The sequence below is a fragment of the Myripristis murdjan genome, chromosome 19 (assembly GCF_902150065.1).
Source record: "Myripristis murdjan chromosome 19, fMyrMur1.1, whole genome shotgun sequence".
Classification (NCBI taxonomy): domain Eukaryota; kingdom Metazoa; phylum Chordata; class Actinopteri; order Holocentriformes; family Holocentridae; genus Myripristis; species Myripristis murdjan.
Genome location: NC_043998.1, coordinates 22,580,708 through 22,598,264, shown reverse-complemented (window position 1 = coordinate 22,598,264; position 17,557 = coordinate 22,580,708). Strand labels below are relative to the sequence as shown.

The following is a 17,557-nucleotide window of genomic DNA, read 5'->3' as shown; positions in this document are numbered from 1 at the left end:
AAACATAATCTAAATCTAAAACAAAATCTAAAACAACGTTTTAGATTATGGAGATGTGGTCTACAGAGGTGCTTCTCCTTCCACCCTTAAGCCTTTAAATGCAGTCTACCACTCTGCTCTTAGATTTACTACTGGTGCAAAATATGATACCCACCATTGTATTCTTTATGATGCAGTCGGTTGGCCGTCGCTTAACGAAAGGCGCGACAAACATTGGTTTAAGTTTATTTTTAAAGCCTTAATTGGTAAGCAACCTCTCTATATCACATCCTTATTGGAATGGAAAACAGGGCCTCACCTGACCCGTTCCAATGACTTAATGTTTTTAAGAGTCCCCCGGGCTCGCTCAGAACTGGGGAAGACTGCCTTTTCTTATGATGGGCCAAAATCCTGGAATGCTCTCCAAAGCTTTTTAAAACTGGAAAGTCTACCCACTTATGCAGAATTTAACTCTATTATCACTAGCCACTGTGTTTCTAATTGTAACTGTTTTAATTGAAGTCCAGGCGCATTTCTAATTTTGCATAAGCCAGTTTTATAACTTTATTTATTAACGGTTATTATGTGTATTTCCCTTTCGTCTGTTTATTATGTGTATTTCCTGGCATTATAATGTATGAGGTATGTCCTATTTGTTGTTGATGTATTTTAAAGTGTATCTCGGCGGCACTGTAAAAGAGGGAAACCTCAACTGTCTTCCGAGAATAAATAAAGGTTTCAATCAATCAATCAAAACAAGGCTGTGAAAAAAAAAAAACCTCTCCACACATCCCTGATGCTGAGCAGATCCCGACGGTGAGGACTCTCACCCTGGGTAACCATGACTAAACATCCCCGCTATTCAATCTGGTGGGACAGCCATTCCCCAGACACAGTAAACAGTGAATATGTCATGTGTTTGCAGTGCTCCAGTTATTGTTACCGCTCTCCCGCTGGCTACACGCCACTCGTACACTGCCGACAGAAAACCCAGATCTGCTGATATATATATATATACACCACGATGTAATGCTCTCATGCTCTCATCTCACGCTGCCAGCATCTCCTTAGCTACCGCTGCTATTGGTTGTTATGGTGACAGCTAATGAGGCGGGTGACGGGGGATAATAAGGTGAGAAAGTGGTGTTGTATTTCACTGGAGTGCAAGCAGATGCATCACCACATCTGCAGATACATGCAAATGGAGCGCAGGCGAGCAAATGAAAATAATCACAGTGAAAACACAACAAGATCTCTCTCTCTCTCTCTGCTTCTTGCTCTCGCTCTCTTTTTCATCATTTTCCATCCTCTCTTGCCCATCCATCTCCCTCCATCCATCCCCACTGAGTACGCTCGCTGTTTTTAAGACACTTAATCCTGCAACAGCTTGCCCTCCCATCTTCCAGCCTCACTAAATCACTGTTTCACTTCCACTTGGAGCCCAAACAAGAACCAGAGATTACACGTTTGAAATGACAGACTGTGGTAACTGTGGGTTTCAATACAGCCAAATTTAAGATTTATTTTTTTTTTTTTAAATACCCTTTTACTGCTATCCACAACTGGCCCAGTTGAACACAACCTAAAATGCAAAACAAACAACAAAAACAGACCATTTCCAGTGTAACATAGATAATCACACTGAGGAGTACAACAGATAGGACAGCAGGAAATTAATTGTTTGAAGTTATCACGTCTGATTATGATATCTGATGGAAATAAATAACACATGCCATATCCGCTTACCCTGGACTATTGTGTTTTGATCTGAAAGACAAGCATGCGGGTCCAACGTAAAGGTGCAATTAACAGGATTTTTATTGCTCCACAGCACAAAATGATCATAATAAATCTATGGAGGGTTGATGGGGGGGGGTCTTCGATCAATACCACTGACTCAGTGATTAGCCAGGCGGTGAGGTTAATGGATTTCGTTTTCGGACTCTCCTGACTCTATTTGTGCCATGTGCAAGTGACCACGATTGCACGATATTTGATTCTCAAGTCAAAAAGCACGAGACAAAGCAAAAAGCGTGAATAAATCTGAAGCGTCTGATACATACGTCAACTAAAGACAAGCATGAACTGCTGATATTGCTCCAACAACCCCTTAGGTGCTGACAAGAGGTTGATAAATGTAATGAAACTAGTGTAACTCAAGCAAAATAATGCAACAAGAACAAGATCCCGGGGACATGCTTGGTAAACTGCTCTAAAATTACGGCATTTGCCTAATTTTGTTTTATCTCATTTTCCAACTATGCCTCGGCTAATAACACTACAGCTAAGAAAACCACTCTCTAAATGCAGCGGCTGCAGTGACATGAACCTTATTTCAAAGTAAATCAAAATGAGAAAAGAATAAACAACTGTGTGCTCGGGATATTTCAGTACTTCTCCAGGTCTTCAGAGAGCAGTTGGAGAATCTGAGACATTTCAAGGTCCGCTGCACAGGAGAAAGGGAGAGAACGGCGATAAAATACGTTACTGGAATCAGTTCATTGTCTCTTATTTGCCTGGTCTTCATCACCAAGCTGGGAAGCCCTTTTAGCTCTCTGCCAACACCCCTCACTCTCTCTCTCTCTCTCATATCTCTCTTATGTCTCTCGCTCTCAGCAGCCCTGACGTCCGTTACCGTATCGCCCCATCCCTCTTTCCCTGTCAAGCCCAGCTCTCCTTCTCTGTCCATCTCGCCCTCCCTCCATCGATCTTCCCATTCAGCCTCGGTGTTTGTTGAGGAGCCTTGTAAAAGTGGCACCAGCAGCTGTCCAAACACCAATGACCCCCCAGTGTGTGTGTGTGTGTGTGTGTGTGTGTGTGTGTGTGTGTGTGTGGAGGACCCCCTATGTTCCCTGTTGATTACACGCTAGCTATCATCGCAGCCATCACTAAGGAGACCAGGGGAGCAGGGGGAAGGAAGATGAACGGAACGGTCGAATAGACGGAGAAATGAAAAGAATAGAAAGGCGATGGGGAGCCAAAGGAGGAACCGCAAGATGTGGCAACGGGGGGGGGGGGGGACCGGCAGAAAAACAGGGGAGGAAAACAGGCGTTGAACAGGGAGAAAACAGGGAAGAGATGAGGGTTAGAAAGGATGGAAAGACATGAATGACATACGGGAAGGAAAAACACTGAGGAGGAGATGTGAAACTGCTCAAAAGCCACATATAATTTTAAGAAAGATCAATTAGCCGAAAAAAAAACACAAACCAAATCCATTTCCAACTGAGGAGAGCCAATTAAGCTGCTGAAATTATAAAAGGGCAGAACAAGGAAAAGTACAACAGGCATTTAATTAAGGTACATGAAATATGACTGTGTTAACTAAAGCAGAAAATGAAAAAATATATACATACTGTACTGCACATTGTAAAACTGATCAATATTCCAACATAACCAACGTCTCAAATTACTTTTTAAAAAAATGTTTGCAGTGCACGCTGCATAATTTATAATTGATCTGCGCTTTCTTGTCGATCCAGAATGTCTTTCTTCTGTTTCCACGTTTTGCGTTGTTTTGTCATTTTTGTTCTCCATTGATTAATTATGTTCTGTCTCTTCCCGAAGTATCGTAGCTCTGAGTTTCACTTTCACTCCTCGCTGGGAGCGGATAGATAAACTCTGCCGGTGTTCTTCAGCAAGAAATAGTTCCCAGAGAAACTCATCGTCCCCGAGGGTTGTGGATTATTGATGTTTGGTTTCTTTATTGAACACATGCAATGCAACTTGGATGGATTTTTTTTTTTGGAGAAGACAGGAAAGAGGAATGGCCAGAATAACAAAGTGATTCTCTTTATTTTGTTGGTATTTAATGAATAACTTCATTGGCCCACATCGCCCTCTCCAATACTTTTTTTTTTTCTCTCCGTCTGCCCTCATCCGACCGCAAATAGGCCAGAGCATCACTAATGTGGGTCGCGCTGGGTATCTGTGTCGCCGTTTTTTTGGAAAGGACATTTTTTGAAAAGTTTGAGCTCCACAGCCCAATATCTGGTGAGGTGACCCGTGTGATGAACCTGCGGAGAATATCTGCCCTTATCCAGCTCCACTTTCCTCTGAGGAGAAATCTCCCTCCAATGCGGCGAGCTGCGACGCGTCTCTCGCTGTAAAACCGGCGGATGAACTTTGTCGCTGCCGGTCAATCGAGTAAGCCGACGCTCTCACATGAATTAACTGTTAAAGCCACTCAACGATAATAGGTGATGCGGAGTGAAAAGTACAAATAGCACGCATCATTGCACGGTTAACAAGTCTCAAAAAACGCTCGAGGACTGTCCAAATTAAAACTATTTTTTAATGCTAATTCAATCAGAAAGTCGATCCACATCATAGTAAGAGGGTGAGGGGTTAGGGTTAGGTTTGTGTTTGAAATGAAAGAGAGGTGTTTGTCCAGAAATCCTAATCTTACAGTACTTTATATCATGACTTGTTTGTGCATGCATGGAGGTGATGTATCACACTCTCCTCGGTTTCCCCAGTGTGTGTGTGTGTGTGTGTGTGTCAGCTCGTATGGGTGTGCATGACAGTGATGTGTCATCCTCTCCTTCATATGCAGTTGCTGTCATCGCTGCTGTCCTGGTGTGACTGCAGGGGCTTAAGGCAGCAGCTGTTCTCTGCTGCTGCCGCGGCCGCAGTTTTTGCTTCACGTCTCTGTTTAAGTCTCTCCCTGTCGCTGTGGCATGAGCACCACTCCCCAACATGAAAAGGATCGTAAAAAAAAAAAAAAACTAACGATCTCTCCGCAGGGGTCAACATTGAGTATTTTAACTCAGCTGTTAACACTGAGACGCATCAGGATTTGAAATGTACTTTGTGGCTTACCTGCCGAGGAGCTGTGAACTAAAACAAGACTGAGAGCCGAACAGCCTGTGTAGTAAAAAGATCATTTTTATTGCCCGCAGATGTGGGAATTTGCCTTCAGCTTCCCAAGTTGGTTAGATCACACGGATTCACAGCGCATATGGGTTTAGCAGAGTTATTGTAAAATGTTAAGAAAGACTTTTTGCAAATGTTCTCGGTTGCTGCAGCGCCTTCCTTCTTTAAAAAGGGGATGAACAGGATCAGACGATTTGTCCAGCTTTCTGTTTCACTTGCATGATGGGGGATCACAAAATGGGGTGACATGCTGAGTTTTGTAGCAATGGGAAGAGGTTTACACCAGTATGTAAGAGAACTAGGACCACAAAAACACATTAAAAATTGAGTTCTGCAATTAATGTCAGAATTTTGACATAAAAGTTCAAATTCTGATAAGCGGTGAGCTGATTAATTAGATCGATACTGGGCCAATATTTTGAGATAATCAGCATCAGTTAATGCCTGTGCTCACGACTTCGATGCTGTTGTTAAGAGCACTAAAACTTTAGCTATTTTTCATTCATAGGTTTTGGGTTTTTTTTTTTTTTTTTTTTGCAAAGTTTAGTTTTTTGTGAGAACTTCTCCCTGGTAGAAGTGAAACCCAACGATCTCCCAACTTAAAGTTACACCTGCAGGCTCCAGAAGACACGACCAAAGCCGTGAACACACACCTGACATCTACAGAGCCTTGCTTTTTCACGAGCCGGCCTAAAAATTACATGCCAAAAATCATTTGCACCACCCAAAAAATGTGATACTGCACACATGAAACACCGCACAGCCGCTCCGACTTGCACCAGCATGCAAGTCGGAGCACTTCAGGAAGTCTTTTATTCCAGCTGCCATAAGACTTTTTAATGCACAAAAACCTTAGATCTGTTTCATATATGATGTATATTCATGTATTTATCTATTTATTTGTTTGTTTATTTGTTTGTTTATTATATTGTGAAGTTTCATGTGTTTTGAAGTGACTAAGCTGCCGTGACGCTGTAATTTCCTGCAAAGGATCAGTAAAGTCATTCATTCATTTTTCATAGGCACGTGTTTCCAGCACTGGATCTCCCTGGAGACGCTTTATTTGTTTGCATATACATGTATGTATTTATGCTGTGTAATTTATTATGTACCCCTGGATGCACACCAAATTTCCCATCTGCGACAATAAAGCAAACTGAGACGAGCTGCACTGTACAGCATTCAATTAAACAACAACAGCGGATTTACAGCTTCATTTAAAGCTTGCTCACTCAGCTGTACAACAAATACAGTCTGTAAGTCACCGTGAAGTGACTCGCCATATGGGCATAAACAACATCAAGGCTCAAAACAGGCTGGTTAAGCATCCGGGCGGCGGAGAAACAGGACTCAAGATGCTGTTTTTCTTTGTGCAAAGCAGCGTTAACAGGCAGCCAATCAAGGGCCTTGTTTGGTACAGGATCACTGATTTGCTCCGGGCTGATTGGCTAACAATCGGCGAGAGTGTGTCGCGGCCAGCGGGGACGCAAGCTTGAGAGCAAATACTGAGTGTAACTGAGTCGCTGGAGTGTTTTCACCTCGGAGAGCGAGCGGGGCCAGTGTGGCAGCAAATCCTACAAATTCATCCACGGAGATTAATTTTTAACCAAATTGTGAGCTGTTTACCTAGAATTCATTTCAGACTCTGCAATTAAAGTCATTTTAACAGGATGCAATTAACAAACAGAGCTCATAAGAGAAGGAAAAAGAAAACCTCCACACTTGCTATCCTTGTTTTGTATTAATCCTCAAGTCTCTGCAATTATTATGATAGTGAAAGCCCCACAAAAGCCCAGCGTGAAGATACTTCAGCAAAGTAAAGGGTAATCTTCAGCGGCGGGCAGCGCGACTCCACAGCAACAACAACACACTTAATCCTCTCAAAGGGCGTCCAGCTACTCCAACAAACAGGAAGGTGGACTGAGCCGCACATGAGGCGCCTACCAACTCCTCGGCGGTGAGACGGACAAACAAACACAAACACACACAATCTCTCAATATGACTCGCGAAGCATGACTGGCAACCGCAAACAGCATAAAATGTGCAGATACACTACTCACAAAAAGTTAGGGATATTTGGCTTTTGGGTGAAATTTATGGAAAATGTAAAAAGTTCACGCTACAGTGATATTATATCATGAAAGTAGGGCATTTAAGTAGAAGCATACACTGGTGATTTCCTCATCTCAAACAATTTCTTGAAACAAAAGCCAACAACAGTGGTGGATATACCACAACAAAAAATGTCAGTGTCAATAACTTGTCATGTGCCCTTGAGCATCAATTACAGCTTGACAGCGACGTCTCATGCTGTTCACAAGTCGACTTATTGTCTGCTGAGGCATGGCATCCCACTCTTCTTGAAGGGCGGCCCTCAGGACATTGAGGTTCTGGGGTACAGAGCTCCGAGCCTCTACACGGCGACTCAGCTGATCCCATAGGTTTTCTATGGGATTCAGGTCTAGAGAAAGTGCAGGCCACTCCATCTGAGGTACCCCAGTCTCCAGCAGCCGTTCCCTAATGATACGACCTCGATGAGCTGGAGCATCAAACACCTGATGTGAATTTTGCCGTTAAACTCCTTGTTAGAGAACAGCAACTTGTGCAAAAAGTACTGAAACACTGAACAGCTGGACATGTGCATTCAAAAGTTTACAGAAGGTCACATTAAGTTCACCTGTAAAGGTTAGAATGCATTTTAGGTTCATCCTGAAATTTCACCCGAAAGCCGAATATCCCTAACTTTTTGTGAGTAGTGTATATTGATACACAGTCAAACATGAGAAAATGGAAGATATGCAAGCTCTCATGTGAACCAGTGGACATGAATGTGTGCATGCATGCTGTGTGTGTATACTACTGTATTACTCCATTTGCTGTTGCTCTGATCCAGTCTATTCAATACAGTTAATCTTTGTACCGCCAGATTATCGCAGGACTTACAAGAGGGGATGAACCTTGTGTAAACCAGAAGCAATGATTCTGCTTGTTTGTTTGTTTATTGTTTTTTTCTCTCCGACAGCTGCTGCAAGTGACAGCGAGCACATGTGCAACACAGAGCATTCGACTGCTGTTTGTTATTAAAACCATACATCATGCAAAGGCGTTCTGCTGCTACTACGCTGCACAACATTTATATGGACTTTAATATTCCACTAATAATCAGATTAACAGCCCAATCAGAATAAAAATGCCTCATGTGGCCATCTCAATCAGAAGAGACCGGCCCGATCAGAAGGAATTCTCAATCAGGTTAAAAAGGCTTTGATAATCTGTTCAATAGGAAAATATTCACACCTAATAACCATGTAAAGTCTTAATCTGATGGTTTCTGTGATTGGATTAAATCTGTTCTTTCCGTGCATGTTTGCCCCACGATTAAATATTTATTAGATCAGAGTTAAATACAGTTGTCCCTCACTATCACGCGGTTCACCTTTCGCGGCCTCGCAGTTTTGCGGATTTTTTTTTAGTGCAATTTTGCATGCTTTTTTTTTTTTTTTTTTTTTTTTTTTACTGGACTTATTTTTCTACGAAGGTTTGAACGTTGAGAGTGTTTAAACAAGAGAGAAAAGTGAGAAAATGTTTATGCCTGTCTGAGAAAAGTGTATAAAGTGTGTCGTGAGGGGTTTTACAGCCTTAAAACATCTAGAATAATTGTAAAAAATAAAGCTGACTACTTCGCGGATTTCGCCTATTGCCGGTTATTTTTAGAACGTAACTCCCGCGATTAACGAGGGACTACTGTATTGCTGATTGCCTCCGTGGTGGAAAGGCTGGAAACCACGAGTTGTTTGAAAAGACAAATGAAGCCAGAATCCACCAAACCATCGAGCAAATCAAAAACGTTGGAAGGCTGCTTGTTACAAGGCTGAACGTCCACACCACCCAGCCAGGTGCAGATCAGACACAGCAGGCAGAAACGCTTCGTGCAGGTCACAAAAACACACATCAAACTGGAATCTCTAATCAGAACGATTTCAGACGGACTGAAGAAAAACTGTCCGTGTAACTGCAGCTTGAATCCTTATTTTAACATTTAGTCCGTTACAGAACACATTCAGTAGCGGTTTAGGGCATGGGCGAAGTGGGCATTTTTCATGTCATGTGACGGGGTGGCACAAGCGCAAAAAGAAGAAAAATAGTATCAGCGCCGCTCACCTGTTCAGATCCGGCAGACCTGACCAGGTGGGCGCGGTACTGGCCGGTGCCGTGACGGGCCCTCCTGATGCCGACCAGGGCCGTGGCCGGTGGCTTATTATTCAACAACATTTTGTCCATATATTAGGTAGGAGTAGTAACAAGGCAGTAATTTCGCCTAGGGCGCAACATGGGCAGAACCACCACTGGGTAAACACAGAGAAACAAACTAGCCACACACGCTGAAGATGCTCCATGGTTTTTGTTTTTCCTGGGTAAGAACGGAAAGGAAACTTCTTCTTCCGGGGTCATTTCTGACCAATGAGAGAACAGTTTTTTCGCGCATGGCATTTGTTTACAGCTTTGAACCGCTACAGACGGTTTGCCCGTAGAACACAAACGCTGTTGAGTGATTGGTTTATGTTTAAATTAAAAGAAAGATCCTGGATTCTGAGTCAAGATCACATTAGATCTCCTCGGGTTGGAGCTTAATTTGGTCAAGTTCACACTCGAGTCCTGCTGCAAACAGGCGGCAACAACTTGACTGACTCTAGCTACCACACAGACAAGCCTGGCTGTGTGTGTGTGTGTGTGTGTGTGTGTGTGTGGACAACGCTCCCTGAATGCTTAAAGAAGAAGAGCAATGCTCCAAAACTAGAGCAGCTGATGTTGTTGCAGATCGCGGGTCAACATGGTCGAATAGCAAAACAAAATTATTTTTTAAGGTTCTGGGCAAATGACAAAATCTATCTCCTCGGAAATCACCTAGTCTTGTAAATGTGTGTGTGTGTGTGTGTGTGTGTGTGTATGCTCAGACACAGCACATGAGAGCGTCTGGAGTTTGGTTTGTCGTGTCCCAAGATGCTGATGTCAACACGACTGCTTTCCGTCTGTGTTTTTCTCCCAAACCACACCAGGCTCTCTCTCCGTGCGGCGGCGGGCTCTTACCAGCAGGGGCATGGCCAGGTCGGCGAGGTACACAAAGGCGGCGCCGAGAGCGAATCCCACGGCCACGGGCACGAAGGCGAACGAGCCGTACTTCCCAGAATCCTCGGCCATGTCGATCGCCGGCGCCAGTAATGACCAATAGGAAGCAGCGAGCATCACCTGCAAGAAAAAAACAGCGAGACAAAAGGAGGCAAAATTGGGATATTTGACGTGGGTTTGTTGTTTGCAATGAGTTTTCTGGTTGTAATCGTGCCTTTCTCTTTTCTCTGAGAGCCACTTTGTGGATTATCAAGGAGAAAGGAGAGAGAGGACAGGATCAAAAGACAAAAAGACAAAAAAAAAAAAAAAACAACACGATTGCCGAAAGGATGACTCTCATCCCTGTGAGTCACTCAGGCTTGAGGGAAATAAATCCAAAAGCAGACATGTACATGCCTGTGTGTGTGTGTGTGTGTGTAGATAACTCTCAGCCAGTGAGCTGGAAAGTGTCACACACATTCCCACTGGGCCTGTTCACACACACACACCACACTTCCCAGTTCTGTCCACAATTTAGGCTACAAGACAAGAATTACTGAATAATGTATCGACATGTCTGCATAAACCGCAGCTGCAGCTGTCTAAGTGTGTGTGTGTGTGTGTGTGTGTGTGTGTGTGTGTCCATCTGTGCCATGTCTTCTATTGGCTTGACAGCATCTTTCATTACAAAGCCTAGTTAATTCTACCTTAATACCTTAATACTGCCTCAGCTTAGCTTGTCCAGCTTGATTTCTTAAAAAAAAAAAAAAAAACTTTTTAGCTCATTTTTTAACTTTTTTTATTTATATTATTTTTCTTAAATTCAGCTCCAGTTTTTCTTTCCATTTACTTTTACTAATTACTAATTAATGTTAATATTTTTTTTCAATTCTTTGCTGTTTGTCTATTTATTTGAGGGTTGCTCTTATATTAGAAGTTATCCAGCCAAAAAAAGACAGTCCTGCTCACGTTATCTTTTTCAATGATGTTAAAACCGTTCAGGCACTGAAAGTCATCCTAGTGCTGAAATCCAATCAGTCTCATAAGGACAAAAAACTGTCATTTCTAAGTTCTTGGAGTTTTGTTCTCATGGAGCTTGTTCTCAAACTAATTCCAGATTTCATTCCAAAAGTCATGCAACCTTTGTGTCAAGTGTGCAGTCGCCTCCCACCAATCAGAAGTGACGTACCACTAGTGTCACGCCTGTAGTCGACGTAACACTAGCATCGACCCCGGAGTCAGAAAAGTTAATTTCGACTCATTTGGTTCGGCTCCAAATGCAACTCGGTCTCCTGAAAAACTAGTGAATTATCAACCACGGCCCGATGTTCAACTGAACCATTAGACTGAGTCATAAAAGTCCTAATGGGATCAAATATACATACTTATATAGCTTTTTTTTTTTTTTCAAAAGTACAATTGCGGTTAAGCACTCAGCAATTTGGGCTTTTAGAGGTAATGGCGGCGTTCACATGTGACATTTGGCATCTGTCAAAATGATGGACAAGTATCAGCTGAAACCACCCAAGTCAGAGCTGCTTAATGGGGCCCATTAGGGATGAAATGTGCCTCTGCTCTCCCAAGTCAACTAGTTACAACTTTTTTTTTTTTTTTTCATTTTCATTTTCATGCATGTGTAATTGAAATTCACGTCCAATTTTTGATATCACAGGTCCTCATGTGAACAGTGCCTGTTGTGTTTTCTCAGTTCCATGATACATGATGAGTATCCTGATATCACAGTGCTGTATCAGTTTTCTAGCCTCTAGTATTGATATGTATTGTTTATGCACTTTATAAACAATACGTATCAGCACTGACTACAATCAATGAGCAAGTGCAGTGTGCTAAATGTTTTTTGCATAAATTGGAATGAGAATTGGGAATTGTTTGAGTCTGTTTATCACCCCATTTATCATAAAATATGATGCAGATTTTATTAGTATACCCAGCTGCTATGCAATAGGTTTGATTTTTAATCCCTATTTTCATATTCTCGGTTAATTCTGTAGAGTATTGCAGTGTATCGGGTTACAAAGCGTATCAGGACTCATGAATTGTGATTTATTGCATCCTGCAGCGCTCGCCAATGCCCACGGCTATTACCTTGAAATGATGTAAGACTCCACTCGAGCAAAATGACTAAAATGTGCTCGTGGGTGCAAACAGGTTGTTGGAGATGAAGTCATTTTCTTTTGAAATCTGCGGTGATCGCCTGCAAGCGCAGCACAGTTTGGCTGTTTCACCTCAACATGAACGAGTTAATATCGGCTTCGTGTCGCCGGTTAGAAAGAATCCAGAAGTGCTTGATTTAGGTTGTACTGCATGAGCATCACGTATTCTCAGTGTATCTGCCTTCCAACCTAATCTCCTGCCCGCTGCATGAAGTAATTATCAAGGAGAGCGAACTGAGTTATGCAGGTGAGATTAGAGAAGCCGGTTTCAAACAAGAGACCAGAGGAAGCGAATTTCCCCGGTTTTATCTCTTATCTCACGGGGCAACTCCCAAGCTCCGATGGCAAGAGAATCAACGTAAAGAGATCAAAATGGAGCAGGAAAGAAAGCAGGGAACCTTAATTAAAATCATTCAACCAAAAACACAACGAGAGCTGAACTCATATGGGAAGGAGCCGGCAGCTCCAAAACACCGGCGAGAGAATGAAAGCAAAAGAAAATGCATCGATAGAGGGGTTCAGATGAAAGAAAGGGGGGGGGGGAAATCAAAAATCAATAATCAGCAGCACCTAGACATTTAAAATCATTACTCAAGATCCAATTCCTATGATTCTGCAACTTTTTAACTCATTGTTAACCACTTTATTGCCTTTTTTTTGGACAGATTTTATTATTTTTTTATTTTCTAAATGAGGACTAGTCCTCAAAAAGGCTTCAACAAAGACGTGGGTGATGAAAGTGTGGCTCCAACTTGCCCGTCAGAGAGCACAGGCATCAAACAGCCACTCAAACAATCGATAAAAAGAACGGGAGAAGTGTTTGTTTGGCGTTAGCAGAGCCTGTGACAGAGCACGGCTGCAATGGACGCACTTTGGCACATTTCACGGGTCCACATCCCCACTAAACCAGCAGGGTCCGCGGCCCTTTGTCAGGAGAGAGCGGGCAGGTTTTCATTCCAAACAATCAACTCATGTCCCTCAGCACAACTTCAACCAAAGAGGGAGGCTTTTATGGGTGAAATCAGCTGTTTTAGTGTCCGGCCGGAATGAAAATGTGCGTACGACTTCACGTCACAGGACTGGACCCCGCTGGGAATATTGGCTCTAGTGGCTGTAGCAGTTGTCTTGTAATTGCCGACGTGGGTGCCCTTCCAATCTGTTCTGCTCTGTTCAGCTTCCCATTAGAGAACAGCGAGTTTCAGCCGAGCCATGTGACCGGTCCAACTGTGCTGATCATTTCCATGAAGCACTGGGGCTTTATTGGTCGCTACCCCTCCTCTCGAGGTAACCAGGGACCTAGTTAGAGCCTCTCCTCATTTGCTCGGCTGTGCCTCCTACGTACCTTTAACCGCGGTGACGATATTATTTTTTTATCCTCCGCGGCGCTCCTCTCTTCGTGTTCGCTTTCCGCCGCGCGCCAATCAAGCTCGCAATTCCCCCTTTATGAAAATTAAAAGACACAATCTAGAAAACATCCTGTCCTCCGGTGCCAGCTGAATCAAGGTGGGGAGCCATCTCCGTGTTAATTAGCATCAATCAGGGCCACACACACACACACACCATTAGCATTTTAATACGCTGCCATTATTACTGCCAGCTCTCACAACTGCACGGAGAGCTCGACAGATTGTGATTAAACAGAGCAAACATGGCCTGGTATGTGTGTGTGTGTGTGTGTGTGTGTGTATCTCTGTGTGTGTGAAAGAATTCATGCATTAGACGTGCAATATATACAGGGATTTAATCACTCCTGAGATGACCAGAGATATAAGAGGCGCAGATCTAGATTAATTGTTCACTGAGGTCATGGAGAACAATCTCAGATTTGTATGTTCATCTAAATGATTTTTCTCTGATAGCCTGAAACCTGAATACTGAACCCAGTGTTTGATTTTCAACGTCCCTGTCAGCCCTCTCCGGTGAAATCGAAATAAAAAATCTATTTTATCTTAGAGCATGTGCTCATCTTGGACACAGGACAGCACACATGACACACACACACACCAGAAAAAAAAAATCCACCGAGTAAACCGATGCTTCTCAGATTTTATGCCTCACAGCCTCCAGAAATCCAAGCCATGCCCACTGACACACCTCTGCTGCAGATGTGGACGCACACCGAGCAGAAAACCTGCACAGCAAAAGGATGATTTTTATTTTATTTTTTTTCCTTTTTCCCCACCAACACTTAGTTGATTGATTATTGGAAGAAGCCGAGGGGATACAAGTAATTACGTGCCAAGACAACGGCATTCATCACGTAGATTAATTTGTTTTGAAAGTACAGTTTTTCACATTTTATAAAAACCATCGCAAACGCCTCCCCTGCCCACTCGTAGAAAATAAATGAACTCAGAAACAGTGAAACAGAGAGGTGAATCGGGGAAAACTCAAGTTGTAGTATTGTTTTTTGGAGTGGTAGCTATTCCCCCGTTGCTGAGAGTTGCCTGAGTTTGGGGGGGAAACAATAATAAAAAATAGAAAAATTACGATTGAAAGTTGACTCAAACAACTGAGTCAACCGGGTAATATTCGGGATTTAACGCTGTACGAATCAATTTTGCACAATGGAGGCTCCAAATGGCAGCAAAATGTAAATGTTTGGAAACGTCGCTCACGTTTTAAAGTGGCAAAAGGAAAAAGTGCAAACGCTGGCAAGTCTGATTTCCACTGGTGACAGCGAAGCACTCACTGTCAATCAGGAAACAGTTGTCTTTTCATATTCCCTGTCATTTCATACTGTTAGATATCGCATTAGACACCCTAACACAGATGTGAACAGTCATTCAAAACAAAACAACAGGGTAATTTTTCTATGAGCAGCAATTTAAGCGTGAGGTTTGTGGTGTGTAGCCAAATATTTCAATACCAAATCACCGGTAAGCTTGACAGGAGACATAAATGAGGAGTAGGCTGATGTAATAATGGGATTGACGTGAATAAAATTGCAATCTATCACAGCGATTGCTCTTTTCATGCCATCTTTTCCCCACCTTCTCTGTCACTCTGTTTCCAATATAGGCCTAATTTTCCGCTCGTCTTTTCCCTTCCCTTAATCCACGACCTTGTTTCATCCGTTCCTCCCTCTTCTGCCCGGTTTCCACTCCTAGCAGCCGAACCCGAAGCCCGTTCAAAGTCGACTCCGCTCTCTATCTCCACTTTCCATCCGCACTCATTAAGATAGAGTTCGGCAGGCCCGTCTAAAGCCTGACACCGGCGGCCAATTACTGCTTTTCTGTCTCACTGAGTGTGACCTTTCTCCGTTCCTCTCCTCCGTCATCGCTTTGCAGTCAATGTAGAAGATAATAAAATACATGAAAGTTAAATTCGTGTGAGGAGGACCTCTGCCTCTGTGTGGCAAATCCATCACGAAAATGTCAAAAGAGCGAAAGATACGGGGAAATGAACCAAAATGTGGGACAGATCACAACCGTGAGGAGCAGAGAGGGAATCAAAGCTGCACCGGAGGTTCATGTTCCTACAGCGTAATCAATAACCGCACTTTAATCGGCTTTATCTGCATGTCTTTGAATAACGAGATCCTTGCATTGAACTTGCTTAGACATCATTAAGCATGATCACAGTTCTGAGTATGAAGAATAAATCTTTGATGCTCCTCGACAAGAACAACAAATCGAAGTGGCGTTCTCGCTGCTCACATCAATTCTCCCCCTCAGATGATGTTGGAAGTTTTCGTCACTCCGGGCAGCTTTCCACATTTGCGGCTCCAAACGGCAGCGAGGGGTAACGGGAACGCTGTGAGAGCGGGCGCCGTCTCTACATTCGGCGGGCTTCCTCGCAAATCTAAAGTGTTTGTTGGTGGGAAGCCAGCGAGCAAAACGTGTGTCCAAGTCAACAACAACAACAAACAACAGACGCCCACCGGTGGGTCATGTGGGGTGGAGGCAGAGACGAAGCGCTAGGTGTGTTGGGCTTTCCAGGAAAAAAAAATCCTCGGTGTCAGAAAACATTTCAAAAGAGGTAACCGTTTCAATTTAAGGATTGTCACTGTCTGTTTCAATGCTACTTTATTAAAAAAAACTTCCATATGAGACTAAGGTTGATCTCTGGGGCTGAACAATTATCACGTCATGAGCGAAAAGCTGTATTCACCATGCGGGTATCCTGAACCTAAGAAGTTTGACTCGTCCCTGTGAGCCTCTTTACCCCCGTGCACCTGCAGTTTATTTATATATACATGCATTTAATCTTACTTTTATATCATTCAATAGCATTTGGTGACAGCCTGCCGGAGGATCTGAGAGGAGCTGGAAACGTTGAAACTTTTAAACGTAGACTAAAAACCCACCGCTTTGGTCTGGCCTTTATGTAGTGTCTTATAATATTACAATTTTATAGTTTTATAGGTACTCTATTTCTTATTTACTATTATTTTATCTGTATTTGTTTTATTGTTATTTTATTGATAGTTTCTATATATTTTATTCTACATTCTATTCTATTGTTTTTATATTTTACTCAATATCTTATTAAATATAGAATATCAATATTTAATTATTATTATTATTATTATTATTATTATTAGTGCTGTGTCTTTATTGTTTTAAATTGTTTCATATTGTTTTTATATTTTATTCAGTATCTTATTCTTGAGTTTTTTATTATTATTATTATTATTATTAGTGCTGTGTCTTTATTGTTTAAAATTGTTTCATATTGTTTTTATATTTTATTCAGTATCTTATTCTTGACTTTTTTGTTTTCTTGTATTGCTGTGTTTTATTGTTTTAAATCTTTTTATTCACTCTCTTGTATGATCACTCTTATTTCTTGATCTTTTTTTTTTTTTTAATTAACCATATTTTATGTGCGCATCGGTCTCCTTGTCCTTTCACTTCTTATTTTAAGCTTATTTGTCAATCCAGATGTAAAGCACCTTGAATATCATGCATTTGTTTGAAAGGTGCTAATTTGATTGATTGATTGATTATTTATTTATTTATTTATCTTCTTTTTTTTTTTGGTCATGTTTGTCCTCTTTCATTCATGGCCGGTGAATACCTTATTCAGACGTCTGGGTTTATACACTGTTTCCTGTCATTCATTGTATTGTGAGGTTACGGAAACATATGAAAAAGAATAAAAACTTCTACATTAGAATAAAAACACTGAGTTACACATGCAACACTGGCTAAAAAGAACAAAGCACAAAATGCTTATTACAAATTTCTTCTTGTCTTAACAGAGGCTGTAGAGATTAAATTTGATCGTCTAGGTCAGTGGTCCCCAAACTACGGCCCGCCTCCACATTTGGCCCGGCCCCCTGAACAATACCAGAGACGCATTATGATTTTTTTTTTCAGTGTGGCCACGCGATCGAGACTAATACACGCATAGAACGTGACAAGCCTACTGGAACCTACAAAAGGATTATAAGGAAGGAACACAAGAACTTTGAGAG

The 17,557-nt window shown here is 42.2% G+C and overlaps 1 protein-coding gene across 2 annotated transcripts in view; it reads right to left on the bottom strand.

Moving 5' to 3' along the window:
* Positions 1-17,557, bottom strand: part of slc39a11 (solute carrier family 39, member 11) — a 152,483-nt gene that overhangs the window by 110,136 nt on the left and 24,790 nt on the right. For both annotated transcript variants that reach the window (XM_030077541.1, XM_030077542.1), the window contains exon 4: positions 9,944-10,102. In XM_030077541.1, coding sequence (XP_029933401.1) covers positions 9,944-10,102 — 159 coding nt within the window. The remainder of the gene's footprint in view (positions 1-9,943; positions 10,103-17,557) is intronic.